General features: G+C 41.0%; 1 protein-coding gene across 8 annotated transcripts in view; it reads left to right on the forward strand.

Moving 5' to 3' along the window:
- tcf12 (transcription factor 12) overlaps positions 1–15,798 on the forward strand; it is a 95,277-nt gene extending 79,479 nt beyond the window's left edge. For 2 of the 8 annotated variants that reach the window (XM_057359102.1, XM_057359165.1), the window contains exons 13-21: positions 1,098–1,239; positions 5,565–5,638; positions 6,927–6,998; positions 7,475–7,654; positions 10,817–10,931; positions 11,053–11,233; positions 11,371–11,606; positions 12,296–12,449; positions 12,769–15,795. In XM_057359102.1, the coding sequence (XP_057215085.1) occupies positions 1,098–1,239; positions 5,565–5,638; positions 6,927–6,998; positions 7,475–7,654; positions 10,817–10,931; positions 11,053–11,233; positions 11,371–11,606; positions 12,296–12,438 (1,143 nt within the window). In that variant the 3' untranslated portion in view covers positions 12,439–12,449; positions 12,769–15,795. Of the gene's footprint in view, positions 1–1,097; positions 1,240–5,564; positions 5,639–6,926; positions 6,999–7,474; positions 7,655–10,816; positions 10,932–11,052; positions 11,234–11,370; positions 11,607–12,295; positions 12,450–12,768 lie in introns of all 8 variants that reach the window. The other 6 variants (XM_057359243.1, XM_057359320.1, XM_057359404.1 and 3 more) reach the window with 6 other exon arrangements.
- Positions 15,799–16,694: the final 896 nt, after the last annotated feature.

Genomic DNA, 16,694 nt, shown 5'->3' on the forward strand with positions numbered 1-16,694 from the left:
AGGAAGTACATAGCTTAACAAAAAAAGGTTTTGTATTTTTTGTGTCATCTGATCTGTGTATAGTGACTAAAAGAATAACGTAATTAGAAAAAAATGAAGCTAAAAGTTACAAATTAAAAAAACAGAAATTTCAGAACTGTCGTTTCCTTGGCACATACAACATTAGTGTGGTGCAAAAACCTCATTGGCGGTGTCAGAATCTGGAGGTCTTTCTTCTATATGGCATCTGTTTGTTTATTGTGGTGTGGGCAGGGCTGTGGCCGTCCCGGCCCGGACGCTATTTATTGGGCAGCCAGCGAGAAGCTTTATTACCTCTCATCCATAACAGAAGATGAGCCCGAGACGCCCATCCACACAGCCACAGGCCAGACTCATTCAGTCTAATGAGCTCCAAAAAGAGAGATTAATGACCATGTCCTCTCTCTCTCTCTCTCTCTCTCTTCCTGCATCATCTGGCTTTTCTACATTCTGCTATGTCCTCTATGTATTAGAAGTGACATAATGGAGCATGATAAAGCCATTTAAATTAAGGCTGGGCCACACAACCACATATACTGTACAACAGTAGACATGTGTTAAATGATCAATGTTGGACATTTGGCCATATTGCCACCTCTAATCTGAATTCACCAGACAGTATTACTGCCACTATTTGTTTTTCTCCCCCTCCCTTGCCTTATAATGGCGGGGTTGTGATGTTTCGTGCTCATGTGGTTTCACTTGTGATGTGCAGTATGCAGCGGGTGTGTGGCACGGTCTCGGGCTTTGACTTAATAACAACCACAGATGTGTCGGAAAGCCAGCGAGCGCATGCTGGACGGCAGGTGTCACACAGCCGTCTGAGCGCAGGAGGGGCTGCGTGTGTTTTTCTGCAGACATTATAAAGGGTGGCGGTGGTTGTAAAAAGCCCATATGTATGCTGTGAGCATTTTTTATTGCCGCTCCGCTTGTAAAATCAGCAGAATTGATGAGGCAATTTTGGCTGAGGGATGCTAACCGTGATTGTAAAGCCAGGGAGGAAAACGACAGGTTGTGGGTTTTAACAGCGAGCTACCTCACAGTCTGATGTTGGTCTTTTCTCTCTCTCTTGTTTACAGATTTATTCTCCTGAACACACCAGCAGTAGTTTTCCCTCGAACCCTTCCACTCCAGTGGCCTCTCCCTCTCCTCTGACGGCCCAGGCGGGCGCTGCCTCAGCAGGTACAGTGGTGATGGCCAGCGGCCGCACAGGAAGGGCAGGTAGAGCACTAGTCTGCCTCTCTGACCCACACACACGTTATCATAGCTACACAGTCGTACACTGAACTGCCCCAAGAACTGTTTGCACTACAGCGGATGAATGTCATCGCATCAGATAACAAAATGTTATTTATTTAGAACTAACAAAGGTTTTCTTGGCCATTTTTTGAACTACAATATGTCAGATGTAGTTCATCATATGAATTAACATATCCCACTACGGTTTACTGTACAATATGAAAGAACTAATATTTTCGGATACTTCTTAGCCTATTGTTTTAGCCTACATTTTTGTTTGTTTTGTCATTTAAAACCCAACAAACATGTTGTGAAATGCTTGTAATGTGCTAAAAGTGTTTGAAGTAGAAATAAAAAAGAGATTTGGTTCATATCTTTAATGCAGCAGTTCTCAACTCGTGGCCCAAAGCCCCAACATTCATGTAACAGTCATTAATATTATTGTATGATATCTTCGTTTAGTTTTGTATTCCAGCACTTAATGTAAAAGCTGAATCCTAACACAGCCGTCTGAAGCATTCCAAATTTAGGGGTTTTGTGGTCCAAATCGTTTTTGGGGCGACTGACTCTTGCGTCACAGTAATGCCGTGTGGTTGTACACTCGCTCTCAGCCCTCCTCTTCCTCACGTAAATGAGCAAACACGTAGACAGAGATTGAAGGTGATGTCGGGGGAGCTGTGTTCTGGTTCGGCGTTGATAGATAACCAACCAGTGTGAAGATTTTACCCATGCTCGACAAGACTAACGCGCAGTCATTTTAAATGAAGAAATTTAGAAGCACAGGATGCAGAGAAACACACAGTAGTTTCTTCAAATGGAATGTTGTTGCAGTGAGCGGGCAGTTGTGTGTGTTCAGTGATATACTGGTGACAGCTGTGTCTGTGTCTGTCCCGCTCGTCGGCTTCAGCTGTTGCCCTGTTCCTCACACAGCTGTTGCCCGTGACAGACCAGCCTGCGAAGATCCTCATTTATTAGCCTGACTGACTGAGAGAAAGGGAGGGAGAGGATGACTCAGCTCAGAGAAAGTCTTCCTCTCTAGATAGCTTCCCGGACCTTTTGATGTCACTTTCTGTCCTTTTACTGTATGCAGTCTGGCTTGTCCTGGATTTTGTGATATTAAGAATGCTGTTTAGTTTACAATAACCTCAACCTCAAATATGCATCGTTAGCCTTTTTTTGCAGAAGCCAGTTGCTGATACCAAGAGAGACCCATACGAGACCCAGTCTGTGAAAATACAGCTAAAGTATTTTTTTGTGGTTTTCTACATAAAACTATCCTACATAATGTAAAGAACATCCTGTGAAAATATAACCTTCTAATTCTCTTTAATATTGAATGAATAATGCCACGTCAAAGATGCCAGCAGTATTGTAGTCATTGTAGTATTTATTGTATTATAAATGAAATTTTGAGACCTATATCATCTATTATGTACTGTAATGATATAAAAAATCATCTATAGCAAGAAATTGCCTGACTTCTTACCCCATAACTAGATTATGCGACTTTAACCTGGATTTCACAGACAGGGCACATTTATAATGCATTATATATGCACATGCATTTTAAAAATGATAGCAAATCACATACTATCCTGTTGCTTAATTGGTAGAGCATTACGCTAGCAACGCAAAGGTCATGGGTTTGATCCCCCGGGGAAGACACACGCTGATAAAATGTATACTTAATCATCTGATATTTGGCCGTTTTGCGATTATCAGCATTTTAATTGGCCTGGACGATATGTAAATCTAGTATACTTTTGGCACACGTACCATATCTTCTCTCCCTACGATTTTATCACAGCATTAAGTTGATTTACACTCCCAAGCAGGCAGTCAAAGCCCCCTTTGATATCTGGGGCCTTTTATACATTGAAGCGTTTTGATTAGGCTGTTCTTAGACGTCGGCGCACATAGTTTAATGATGTTATGATTAAGCCGAAACATATCCATCTGTTCCTCAGGATTCCTTCTTAAACCCAGCCATTAGACCCACTTATAGCCGGGCCTTTGCTGCCCATACCGGCCAATTAAAGCCCAGCACCGCATGCGGACCCCCACACAGGCCCACAATCATTTGTCAAGCCAGCCAACGGTACGGAGGGCTTATTAAACGCCGCACTCGCTTCACGTGGGGTGAGGAGAGAGAGCTCTCATTTCCTGCCCCAGAGTAATTCTTAATAGGCTGTTAATGACAGTCTGTTTCTGAGGGTTTCGCCTTTTAAGAAGCAGATTGCTTCCAATGAGGGTTGCTTACATTTTGGAGGGAATGAATGGTTGGAAAATCTACTTAAACAAGTTCCTTTCAGAGGAGAGGTGAAATGAACTCTGCATCCAGACGTATGACCGCAGAAGGTCCATCGCAACAGTTATGACAACCGGCAAAATAGGAAATCTGTGATGTAAACAAAGTACCTGAAGGTACAGTAATGCTTGGTTTGGTCTCAAAGAGTCGGTTTAATGACAGTGAATGGGGGTCTCCAAAAATAATAAGCCAAACATCTACATTTGGTTCGTACTACATTAAGCAAGTTTCCATGTAGGACTTTCTTTCCTGGATTGTTTGTCAGTTAGAGAGACTTAGTTTGGAATGAAGGGAGAGAAAGTAACCCCACCTCCCCCACACCATTTTTTGATTTGTGATTAGCAGATGTGCATTCTTTTCGAGCAGTATTGATTTACGGCCAGTCAGAATCGGCACGTTTAGGCCGAGACCAGACCAGAGTCATTTACATCCTTATAATAGTCCCTTCCAGTCTCACAAAAACACAGTCACTGAGTACTTCCAGCAGTGGACCGAGACTTAATGATAAAAAAACATTGAGTCTGGGGTCCGAGTATCTGACCAGTGTGCCTTTCCCTGTTTTTTTTATGAATTGATAAAACACAGTACTTTTTGCAGTCACCATACACTAACACCATCTTACATGAGATTGCTCACCATCCAGTAGGTTGTGAGTTTTGGTCTTATCCTGTCACGTCAGGCTTATCTGTTGGGATCAGTCAGTTTCAGAGTCGAGAGAAGACTTACCCGTATCTTGCATTGTCCTCGAAGCTTTTCTCATCATGACTTTATTAATGAAAGGGAGTACACTCTAAAAAAAAGCCGTAAAAATAGGGCACAATATACTGTATTAATATGAAGGAATTTTCCGTGTTCATTTTTACAGTTGTTTTACCTGTATTTTACATTTTGCACTGCATTCATTTGCATTTTAGCATTAATGGAAATGTCTGTAAAATAAAGGAAAATGTACTGGTAATTTTCTGCCAGTACTTTATCTGTTTTTTTACGGGATTTTTTTTACAGTGTAGGTGATGTCCCTCAATGCTGGTTTGTGTACGTTTGCGTGTAAGGCTCGACCACGCAACCTTCTCACGTTGCAGGATACGGCCCAGTCATAGGAAATGATGCGTCTGGAGACCTGGAGGAAAACAACCCACGTTGAGAATAGATGAAATCAGACTATATAGGAAATTAGTTTTAGTCTATTGTGACCTGAACCATGTGGAACATTTCCTAACAACATACTAAACTATGTGATATATCTAAACAGTGTTTATTAATCAAATTATATTTATTACAACAAAGTTCTTTTCTTAATGTGTTACTTTTAAAGAGAAAGTTAATTTAGTCGTCAACATTCAGTCATACCCTATGTGGTTCAAAACCCATATGACTGACTTTCTAGCGTTGAACAACAAATGAGTTCCCCCAAAAATAAGAGGTCTATCATTATTTATTCAACCTGTCATTTAAAACTTGTATGACTTTCTTTTGTGGAACACAAACAAAAATATTTTGAGAAATATAAGTGGTTCTGTGTCCACACAGTGGAAGTCAATGGGGGTCCAATTGGTTACCAACGTTCTTGAAAATGTCTTCTTACAGTATGTGTCCTGCAATAAAAAGAAACTCATGCAGGTTTAGAATGACATGAAAGTGAATAAATGAAAAGCATAGTTTAGGGTGAACCATCTGTTCAACTATACATTCTCATATTAACATTGCGTCAGTGAGTGAGTCATATCCAGAAACTGATTCAAAAGATTCAATGAGTCATTCAGACTGATGACCCGCGTTTGTGACTCATTTGTAACTGATTCATCAAACAAGCCAAACAAACACATTTTTATCTTTGTTTTTGTGTGCATCCAGCGAACAACAGTACACACAGCACTAACCACACAATAGAGGGAAACTGATGTGCATTGCTCATTCATTACAGACATTCAGCATCAGTTCTTATCTGTGTTAATGAAACTCAGGTGGCAGGTGTCTAAAACTCTCTCTCTCGCCACAGGTACAACTCAGTGGCCCCGTGCGACCGGACAGGCACCTTCCTCCCCGAACTACGAAAACTCCCTCCACTCTCTGGTAAGATGTCTCTCCTCCCCAGACACTGAACACTTTTAATGGACACTGTGTCCGTAGATGGCTCGCTCCTGGAGGGCAGGGGGTAGCTTTACTCGGACATTCCTGGCTGACAAATGTCAGAAGCGGGACAGGGAGTTGCACCGAACAATACACGTCCCTTGGGGCGTGTCTCCTGCCATCTGTCCTCTTTCGTCCGGGGTGGATGGAGATTGGCCGGGTTGGATGGATGAGGTGGTTGGGGATTGGTTAGGGTGTGTGATGGGGTGGGGTGCTGGCAGCTGCTGCGTTCAACCACTGCTACAAGATTCCAGGACTGACTGGGGATCTGAGCCACAACAGGAGATCAGTTTACACACACAAACACACACTTACAGTCCTTGCCACACCATACATTCACACTATGGGGTGTGTAGATAAATATTTACTCTCATGCTTGGTGTGCCAGCTGTGAGTGGATATTTGTTTTTGTGGTGCGTGTATAGAAATACATTTCGGGATTTTTTTGTTCGTTTTCTCCACTGTTAATGAAGTGTGTTTTGTTGGTTCACAAGTGTAGTAGAAATACCCAAAATACATTCCTGGACATCGTGCATCTGCAATACTGGCAATGTCATTGTACAAACAGCAACTCTAAAATACTTTGGTTGCCTGTTTATTATTCGAAAACTGTATCATGTATACCAAGTATTCAGACATCCTACTTCCCTGCTGAAAAAAAACTATAGAAACCCAATGGAAACCATTACAGGAATTCTAATAGTTTCCAATAAAATAGCATTATGAGCCATTAAAACAATTGCACAGTTCATTTTTGTCTTGTGTTTTGGGCATTATTCCAATAGGATTTAACATCCTACCAAGAGGATCCATCACACACCAGTAGACACCATTATAGTTTCTATCAAAACCAATACAGTTCCCATTAGAACCATTAAAACCATTAGATTTTCTATTGGGTTTTGGGCATGATTCTATTGTTTTTTCAGCAGGGTTGTTTGACATGCTTTTTTTTGCATACATAGAGGTGGAAGTTTGCATACTTGAAACCGAATATAAACAGTGGTTCTCCTAGATACAGGACATGAGCTGTGATTGGCGGAGTGGGCTGTCAGTCAAAGCGTGCTGCATCATAAGTAGTTACTTGAACAAACAGCAGGATTTTGATACTTGACAGGCTGGTTTGATGCTCTCTGCTGATCTCTCGAACTCCGCTTGCGTCTCTCTTGCCTGTCTGTCTCGTCTCAGAATGTACGTGTCTCACTGCTTTTCTCTTCCTGTCTGACTGTAGAAAACTCGTGTGCACCAGCAGCTTCATGAGCATCTGCAGGATGCCATGTCCTTCTTGAAGGATGTCTGCGAGGTATTCCCGCTCTTCAGATAGTCGCCTCCTCTTCTACTTTTCTTTAAGCCATCAGCGTTCTTCAGCTTTCTTTTCAGTCGTCATAACCGGAAAACTTCCCATTCATGTTGTTTATCGGCCACGCTTTTCTGTTTTGTGCTTTATTGTTTTGCCCTTTCATCTTTTCTTGATCTTCTTTTATGACTACAGAAAATCACAGTTAGTGGAAAACTGTCATTGATTTTCTTTGTTTATTCCGCCAGATGTTATGTAAATAGCTTTCACTTTTCACATGTTTTTTGTTTTGTTTTGTTCTATATGCTTTGTTTTTCTAATGTGCCTTTGTTTTATGATGCGTGCCATTCTGTGATTGCTTGTCAAAATCCACGTCATTCAAATCTCTGTTGGTATTTGTTTTCCTATTAAGCTTATGTTGTTTTCTCTCTCTCCTCTGCTTCCCCCTACTTCCCTTTTTTCTCAACCGCTGCTCGTTCCAGTCTCGAATGGAGGACAGGTTGGACAGGCTGGATGATGCGATCATTGTCCTCCGGAACCACGCCGTGGGTTCCACTGCCAACCTGTCGAGCGACATCCACAGCCTGTTGGGACAAGCACACAACGGGCCGGTCACCAATTTCTCCGCTTCCGGATTGGTCGCCGGCCGAACAGCACAGATGGTAATGAAAACTTTCCCCTTGTGAGGAAACCTTAGCTGATTTGTTTCAGTGCCCTCTGAATTTCTTTCGAGTTCAAAGTCCCTCGCAGTTATTAGAGGCAGGAGAACGAGAGAAGCATGTGTTTTTTCATTGTGCCTCTCCAAATAGGCTCATAAACAGATTTAAGCCACCTGTTTAAAATGAAGGCCTGGCCATGTGCTGAAACTGAACTATTTTCCAGTTTAACTTAAACCCACATACTTTCCATAAGTGTAATGGCTGGACCCAAGCTCGTTCTCCCTACGCGAGCTGCGTTCCACGGGGCTGAATGGGAAAAGCAGTCACAGTAGATTCTAGTAGATCAGTGTCGGTCTGGAAGACATTTCCGTTGCGTAGCACTCATTGGGGCTGTGGGGAGCTCTGTGTCGCTCCCACATCCCACGCCGTTCATTCCTCGCTACAGAGAGATTAGCACACAGCTGTAATTGAAGGAACAGCCGAGGGAGGCGTTTTCCCATCCGTTTCCCAATAATTCAAAATAATCTGGACATTTGTTTTGCTTCAGACCAGAATCACTAAAAACATGAGATTTGTAAATGCTCTTTCCTCTCAAATTAAATAATGCAGACATCTTTGTTGTTGGACAAAGACAATAGAAACACAAATGTTTTTAAGAATGACCACTATAAAGTTTTGCCTCACCACAAAAATGACCTTTGACCACATACAGTATGTCTTAAAGGGATAACATTTTAATTCTGTTATTTATTTACCCTCATGTTGCTTAAAATTTCATTTTTTTCTGTGGAACATATTTTGAGAAAGTGGTTTTGTTTCCATAAAATGGAAGTCAATGAAGGCCAGTGTTGTTTGGTCACCAACATTCCTCAAAATATCTTCTTTTGTGTTCTGCAGAAGAAAGAAAGTCATACAGGTTTGGAATAACATGAGGATGAGTAAATAATGAAAGAATTTTCGTTTTTGAGTAAGCTATGCCTTTAGGTATCTTGAACAACCCACTGTTTTCACCTAATATTTCTGACCACCAAGAAATGTCTGGAATGCTGTGTCAGATGTTAATAAAGCCCTTTCGATCCGTTTATTGACAGCACACATGTCAAACAAAATGAACAAATGCAAACTGCACAATTACAAAAATAGTCAGATTGATGCTCAATAGCTTATTAGTAGATTCCTTCCTTCCTTTTCACGGCAGCCGTGCAACTCCGTGCGCCAAAAATAATCCCCATCCTAAATGAAACACGTCAGGAAATCCAAATGAAACACAAACTCTCACGGCTCTGGTTTTGTTCTCTTCACACCGGCCCCGCAGCTCATCGACGTGCCAATAATAATTTATTGCCCAATCTAAATGAAACACGAGGATCCACACAGCTCTGCTTTGTAACACAAAGTGAGTTTTACCGTTTTTGGCCTAGACACCGCTTGTGTTTTAGTCATGATGAACGGTTTATTCAAGCGACAGTGACAGAGCAGTGCTGTGATAGTTCAGTCAGATCCTTCTTCTGTGTGGGAGCTGTTAGACTGATGTCAGTGGTCTATGTGTTCACGTGCACACAAACGGAGCTGTGTGAGAGAGACCGTCCTCGTACACACACCCAGACAAGGTCCTGATTCAACACGGCCAGCGTGCTTTTATTTTGGTGCACCCTTTTCTCTTTCTGTCTCTTTCTTAACAACTCGGCAAATCTGACGCTTTAGTCGTGTGTGTCTGAGCGCTTCAGCTGTATGGTAATCAAGCCCAGACAGGAAAATGGCCGCCTTCTTTGGTCGGCACCCCCCCCCGCCTTCGCCAGTCTTCTGCCACAGACAAAGAGTTGTTTAGACACCTGTTGGGAGTGGTGCTGAGATTAGAGCATGGGGGAAGGGGGTTCGAGGCTGGGCGGCAGAGAGGTTAACAGAGGCCAACAGTGACTTAGGAACGCATTCCTGAAGGAATAAGGGGCAAGACCTCCTCTACCCCCATTTCACCCCTTCTCCACCGAGTCACCCCCTAGTATTTCTGATCCGTGGCCGTCAATCTCGTGGCTTCACCGAAAAGAAACTAGATGGTGGGTTAACGTGCTCCTGCCCACTGTGGCGAGGGTGGAAGGATGAGAGAAGGGCAGCGTGGCAGAGAGTCAAAGGGGGGCTGTGCGGTTCACTAATCAAATGACAAGAGCTTGATCAAATCCAGATGCATTTAGAAGCCGCCAGTGACGAATGCTGGTCAAACAGCTATTTGATGTTCGGCTTTAGAGGCCAGATTGTTTATTGCTGTATCCATATATAAAAAGTCATTTTCCTTTGATGGGAAGTACGAACAGCAGACTTGAGTCGAAATAACACGACATGGCTTATTGTGAAAGATTTGCAAGTGCATGTTTTTCAGACTTCCACTGTTCTTTTACTCAGAAATATGTGCTATTAAAATAAAACCGTAAACATCATTTCATGTTACGTTTTTTAAAAGGATAGTTCAACTAAAAAAAGTGTTACATTTAGTCACCTTTATGTCGTTCAAAACCTGTACAGTCTTATTCTTCTGAGGAACGCAAATGAAGATATTTTAAGAAATGGTTTTGTGTCGATACTGTAGAGGTCAATGGTGTTGTTTGGTTACCAACATTCTTCACAATTTCTTCTTTTGTGTTCTGCAAAGTCATGCAGGTTTGAAATGACATGAGGATGAGTACATGAGGAGCATTTTTATTTTTGGCTATCATTTCCACCTATACCAAAGTATACCAAGAAAGTGAGCCTCACTTCTACTAAAACGTAATATTGTCTGAAAAGGGGCAGTCCATCCAGTCCAATGTTACATTTCAATCAACCTGCCCCTCAAAGTGTAGACAAAGGCTTTTAAAACGAAAACCAAAGGAAACATAATAGTCTTTTTTGCTGCCACAGAATTGAAGTGCTGTGTGTCTCTGAGTGCGAATTTGGGGCTGTGAAGGTCATTCTTTGTAGTGTGAATACCACTCTGTTGTTCAGAGAGGAGGTCATAGTCTACAGTAGGAACACAGAAACTCAGCTTTGAAGTCCAAGATCTGTCTCTTCCCCGATTTAATGTAAATCACTTTTGTTGTCTCGGCACTGATCAGATAGCTTCGTGATCAGAGGGACCCTTGATGTTTTGCTCTGTTCTCTGCCTCGTGTATTTATGGCTATCTGATCTGACAGGGCTCTGTTCACCGCGAAGAGACCGTCAGCCTGAACAACAACCATGGTGGCTTGCAGGCTAACGCTGGCCCCACCTCCAGTGCGGAGCTTAACCACCATGTGGAAACATTCAGAGGTTAGAAAGCTTTTTTACAGCTACTTCTTTTGTTTTTGTCACTCAGTGTAATACAGGTTGACTCTTATCGGTCTTCTATGCATCTTTGGTAATGAATTATAATCTGTTGTGTGTATGACAGCACTTGCTGGCAGTCTGGCTAGTCAGATCGCTCCTCTGGAGCTCAAAGTGGAAAATCACGACAAAGACGATATGCATGACAACTCTTCTGACGGCCTAAAATCAGACGACGAGAGCGACAAAAGAGATCTTAAGGGGACTAGGGCAGGAACTCGTCCTAGGCAAGGCCCTACATCACCAAAGTACTACCCTTAAAACATTCTACATTGAATTTTAAGACCATAAATCTATTAGTTTACATGCCTGTGTGAAGCTTTAGAACGTTTCACACCAAACTAAAATTTCTTCCGGACTGATTGTTCTGTACGTCTTGCCACAGCAGTAGTATTAACGATGACGAGGACCTGAATCCCGAGCAGAAGGCGGAGCGCGAGCGCGAGAGGAGGATGGCCAACAACGCTCGCGAGAGGCTGCGGGTCCGAGACATCAACGAGGCATTTAAAGAGCTGGGTCGCATGTGTCAGCTGCACCTGAAGAGCGAGAAGCCTCAGACCAAACTGCTCATCCTTCATCAGGCCGTCGCCGTCATTCTCAACCTCGAACAGCAAGTCAGAGGTCAGACGCTGTCCCGCACTAATGCACATATACAGCCACAGAAATAAATTGGAGACTGTTCCAAATTTTCGTTCAATCAGCATTTCTAGATGTATTGTGGCCATTCCAGTCCAGTGTCTGTTGAATTTCAACAAAATCAAACCTCAGGAGTGACGTAAAGTCATCCAACAGCAATGTGAAAGACTGACAGCATGACAAGACACATGAAAACTGTGATATTATCTGCGAGATTATCACATGAAAAAATATTTTTTGTACAAATATTGGTGTTGTATTGTTTAAAAGTGAATATGAACTAGGTATTTGAGGTCTGAAACAATACAGAGCGATCTTTTCTGTTATTTTGACCTGTTTCTCCAGTTTTCATTTTCTGCAAATAAATGCAAATAGAAACGATATTTATTGAAATTTTAGAGAAATATTGTTAGTAGTTCACAGAATGAAACGAAAATGATCATTTTACCTAAAAACATACCTATAATAAATTTATAAGTAAATTCAGTACTTTGCATTGTTAATGTAATGCAATTCTTCATGCTTATGTTATACAGTGAACTAAAATATCAAATAATATGAAATATGTCAGTTGTATAATGAAAATAAACAGATATAATTCCGGTACTGCTTTAATGGAGTAAAATCATTTATAATTTGGTGTGTACTTTTTTGGTTCATATTTCTGTGTGCAGAGAGGAATCTAAACCCCAAAGCAGCCTGCCTTAAAAGAAGGGAGGAGGAGAAGGTGTCAGGGGTTTCAGGTGACCCCCAGCAAGCCCACCCGCCTGTGCACCCAGGCCACACAGACGCATCCAACCCCATGGGCCATCTTTGAACACTGGCCAGGTAACCTACAGCTAGAATTAGTTACAGTAAACCTTAGTACATTAATACATTAGTTATTAGTAAACCATTTGGAGATATAATATGAGTAGGTGATAAAAACCACTATTAGCAAGATGTTCTTTGCTATTGCCGAGACATCGAGATCGATTCCCAGGAATATGTGTTCATAAAGTGTATACTTTGAATGCACTTTAAGTTGTGCTTTGGTTGAAAGCTTCTGCCAAAAGCATAGTTGTGTACTCCTGTTTAAACATGAGTAGGAAATCAGAACATTCCCACTAGGCTTTAACAACCGTGCTCGTCTTTCTCTCACTTTCAGATGAAATGGATCCTGATGGCATGTGTTAGACAGAGTTGGTGACCTTGCTTTCCACGGGCGGACAGGACTCACAGTTTGTGACACAGATTTGAAAAGACAGACCACTTGAAGCAAAATTCCACCGTTAAGCAATCCTGAGATTGAAGAAAACTGGCAAGTGCCCAGCTCCCTGTGAAGACATCCCGTTTCGATAAGCAACTTTCTGCCCACCAGAGAAAATCAAGCATAGAAGCCCCTCAGCAGCACATATCGCCGTCCGCAAGCCGTGTGCCGCAGCTGTACAATCAGAGACTGTCAGTCGCCACCCCCTCCACTCTATACGTGGAAGTTGCCTTGTGCCTAAACTGAATTGACGAATGCATTGTAACAGCTATTGTTTTTTTTTCTGTTTGTTTATTATTTTTTCCTATTTATTATGTTACTGAGCTGTAAGTCTGTGTTTAAAGGGAAAGTTCTGACATTGCTATGAAAAGCTGGTGGCGTTTCAGTAGATCTGCAGTTTGTCGCATGCCGTCCGCACACCTCTCCCGCATCGGTCTGTGGAAGGGCCTCTCCGCGAAGGGCCTCTCCGCTCAACATCCACTTTACGAGATTAATATATTTTTATCGCACTCGGATCAAATTCCATGCCCTCGAAAGAATTTGATGGTGTTCGAAGACTCGAGGATCCCATTGTCTAGAAAAATTTAAGAAATAATATATTATTTATATTTATCGTACATTCATTCCGCAAAAAAAAAACAGCATGAGAAACCAAAACTACCTAATTCTTTATTTTGTACGTCGATAGCGTACTTCAGAGTCCTCATCTAAGTCAGAGGTTAAAGAGAGGTAAGGAGTGAGGCCAGATGACATCAGACTACGTGTTTTCGGTTGGATTCCTTGGATTTGATGGTGGAACGGCAAACTCTGGCTTTACTGAAAGGTCAAAGATCAAACACAAACTGACATGTTTATACTCATTAGGAAGCAGTACAGATACAGAAAGCAGAAAGTTACAAGACCCCAGCATTCCCTGCATATTTCTTAGTGTCTTAAATGGAAAATGGGACACAGTCTCGTCCTTTTGATTCCTTTGCCATATAGTGTTAAGGTAAAAACATATTTCCGATGCGATGCAGTTTATTTGTATTCAGATGTTACATTATTGGGTTGAACAGCCATGGTAATGCCGAGGGCGTCTGTACCGAGGAACCTCTGATATACCGTTGGCCTGCATCAAAAGAGTTAGACATGGCACTGCGTGAGAGGAGTTGCATTTAAAACGAAGACCATTACTTCACCTGGCCTGAATTGAAATGTTGCTTTATGTTTGATTGTTTGTTTTTTACATTCTAAAACTATTAACAATTATAAATGAAAAGGAAAAAAATACTCAAAGTAACCACATGTTATATGTTTATTTGTACTTGTATACAAAGCATTTCTCTAGGCTTCATAGTAAAGCGTATATTTGTCGTGTGAAAATAGAAGGATGTTCTAAGTTACTTAGAATGGCTTTGTCTTTCTCCCCAATGCATTGAAGTACTTGATACTTGATCAGCAGAATGTGAGCGCAATGTCTGTTAGAAAAAGAGAAGCTCTATAAATTCAAATGCTGTGAAGCATCAAAATCAACAAACAGTGGAAATGATGAACAAAACCAGTTTTGATCAGGATTTTCTCTGCTGTTAATGCTTTTTTTTTTGTTTCTTTTCAGAGAGCAGCAGACACCACTTTAATTTTGTATGCTTTTTACTTTAAGACCAAAAAATTGTTTTTTAACACTCTTGCTTTGGATCTTTTTTCCCGGTCTGTTGTCTTCCATGCGTTCGCTCCATTAGAGCAGAGACGGCCACATTTTAATATTCATCGGTCCCTGAATTACAAAGTCAAAAGATCAAAAGCATAAAGAAACATTTATCAGAATATCAGCATTAATTTCCATCTGTGTTTTTTCTCTGTTTTGTTTTGTGGCATTACCTTCCTTAACAAAATTATTGTAAAATCCACTATAGTCTTTGTGGCCTTGTTATACATTTCAGTATTCAAGAGCATGTATTTTTGCCGGCTGCAAATGAATCAAGGTTATGAGTCATCTCTTTGTCTATTGTTTCGTTTCCTTGTTTTTTTTCCCTTTTATTCTGTGTTCTGTTTTTCTCTATGTTCGATTTTGCTGTATGCCCTGATGCTTTCCCTCATAACAAAAAATCTATGAAAAGGATAAAAAAAACATGTGGCTTATTTTTCACTATAGTTAGTCTTTTATACAATAATATTGTAAGAACATTTCTTGAATTCTAAATATTACTCTTTCTAGATTTTTGAAATCAAAAGTTTTGAGTAAAAAGTTTCTTACTTTATTTTACTATATTAGATAGTAAAAAAATGTACGGTTATTTACCATAACCTGTCCATTATTATAAAAAAGATTATTGATAGCCTCTTAAGAACATAAGTAGGATTGTAGCTTGCAGTCTAGTACATATGGGGTATTGTACGAGCTCGATGTTCCAGAAGATGTGCTCTCCATTTCTGTCTTCAGTCTGCATTGTTGGTTGATGAAAGATTTGTACCCATGTCAAAATTCAAGGTATTGTCCATGCACATCAGAAAACCAGCAGTAAGAAGTTCAGTTCTTTCTTTTTTTCTGTCTCTGTAACAGAAAACACAATATGTATATAACATTTATGTAGCAATAAATGTGCCATCTTTTTTAACTGAATTGTATGTGAGTTTATTTCCCTTCACAAGTGGTTGTTTTTATCCTTGGCTAAGAGCATCAAAAAATCTTTTTCATTTGTTTCACTCAAAGCTTGGCACAAATTTGCAGTGCTTACGTTTAACATCTGTTTAAAATGAGTTTTAACAACTCCATGTACACTGCAGTACATAGAAAAATCTTTAAAAAAAACAATTGAAAAATTACAGTTTACAGTAGTTTTAAAATGCTCTTTGCATTTTTTATTTGTTCAAAGAAAGTATTATTTTGCCTTTTTGAATGCTCTATTTGGCTTGTGTTTTAGCAAATATGTTTGCCTTCGTGAAACATCTGTATTTAACTTAACTAAGAGACAAAAATACTTTGCTTCTCGAGTGAATGATCGTGGGGAAATAAAATTCTGCTTCACTAAGGAACAACACGCTTGACTATTGCACTTTCATTTCAGGGTGTGTGCATATTCCCACATATTCCCACTGTTAACTGACTTTCCTTCCTAATTAAATTATTTTCTTTTCCATTTTGCTGTCGGTTATGAAAAATGGGAGCACCTGTTTTGTCCCAGCAGTGGTGAATGGTTCGCAGCCAAAGCCTTTCTGCACAATGCAACTTCCACATGAAACTCTAATAACAGTTTGGTCTATTTATTACTCATTTTTCATCTCAGCCGTACATTTTTATGCAATGACATCAGTCCTGGCTGTCCAATTAAAAGACTAAACTAAATCCCAGAACTCATCTTCCTGGCTCACACATCTGCTTTAAATTCTGTCTCTGTACATAAGTGTGAGCGACAGTTTCTCATTGGATTTGTCCTGTGCTGACAGATCTGCTGTGAGACAGGAGCAATGCTGGGAAGGAGTTGCTAAATGCTGAAGAGATCTCAGCCAATTCTGACTCTGTCAGCCTTCCAAACGACACCTCATCTGGAGTTTGCTCCAGCTCCACTGACTGGGTGGGAAGGCTTTGTTCCATTTCCTCCCAATGTGTGTGTTTTTGTGTGCCTGAGTGTACATATTCCTTCCTGCCTTTATCAAAACCGTGCCCTGGAGTGTTTACTTGCAGTCAACTAGAAAAATGGCCAATTTTTTATAAGCATGGGACCACCTTGTTTGAAAGCTAACTTCCTGTGGATCTGGCTGCCTGGGACAGCACAAAAAGGGAGTGTTATGGTGGGTTTGCTCACAGGAGCATCTTGAATTCTGCTGCCGGAATCTTCTCTAGG

This window comes from Triplophysa rosa, linkage group LG1, assembly GCF_024868665.1.
Source record: "Triplophysa rosa linkage group LG1, Trosa_1v2, whole genome shotgun sequence".
Taxonomy (NCBI): domain Eukaryota; kingdom Metazoa; phylum Chordata; class Actinopteri; order Cypriniformes; family Nemacheilidae; genus Triplophysa; species Triplophysa rosa.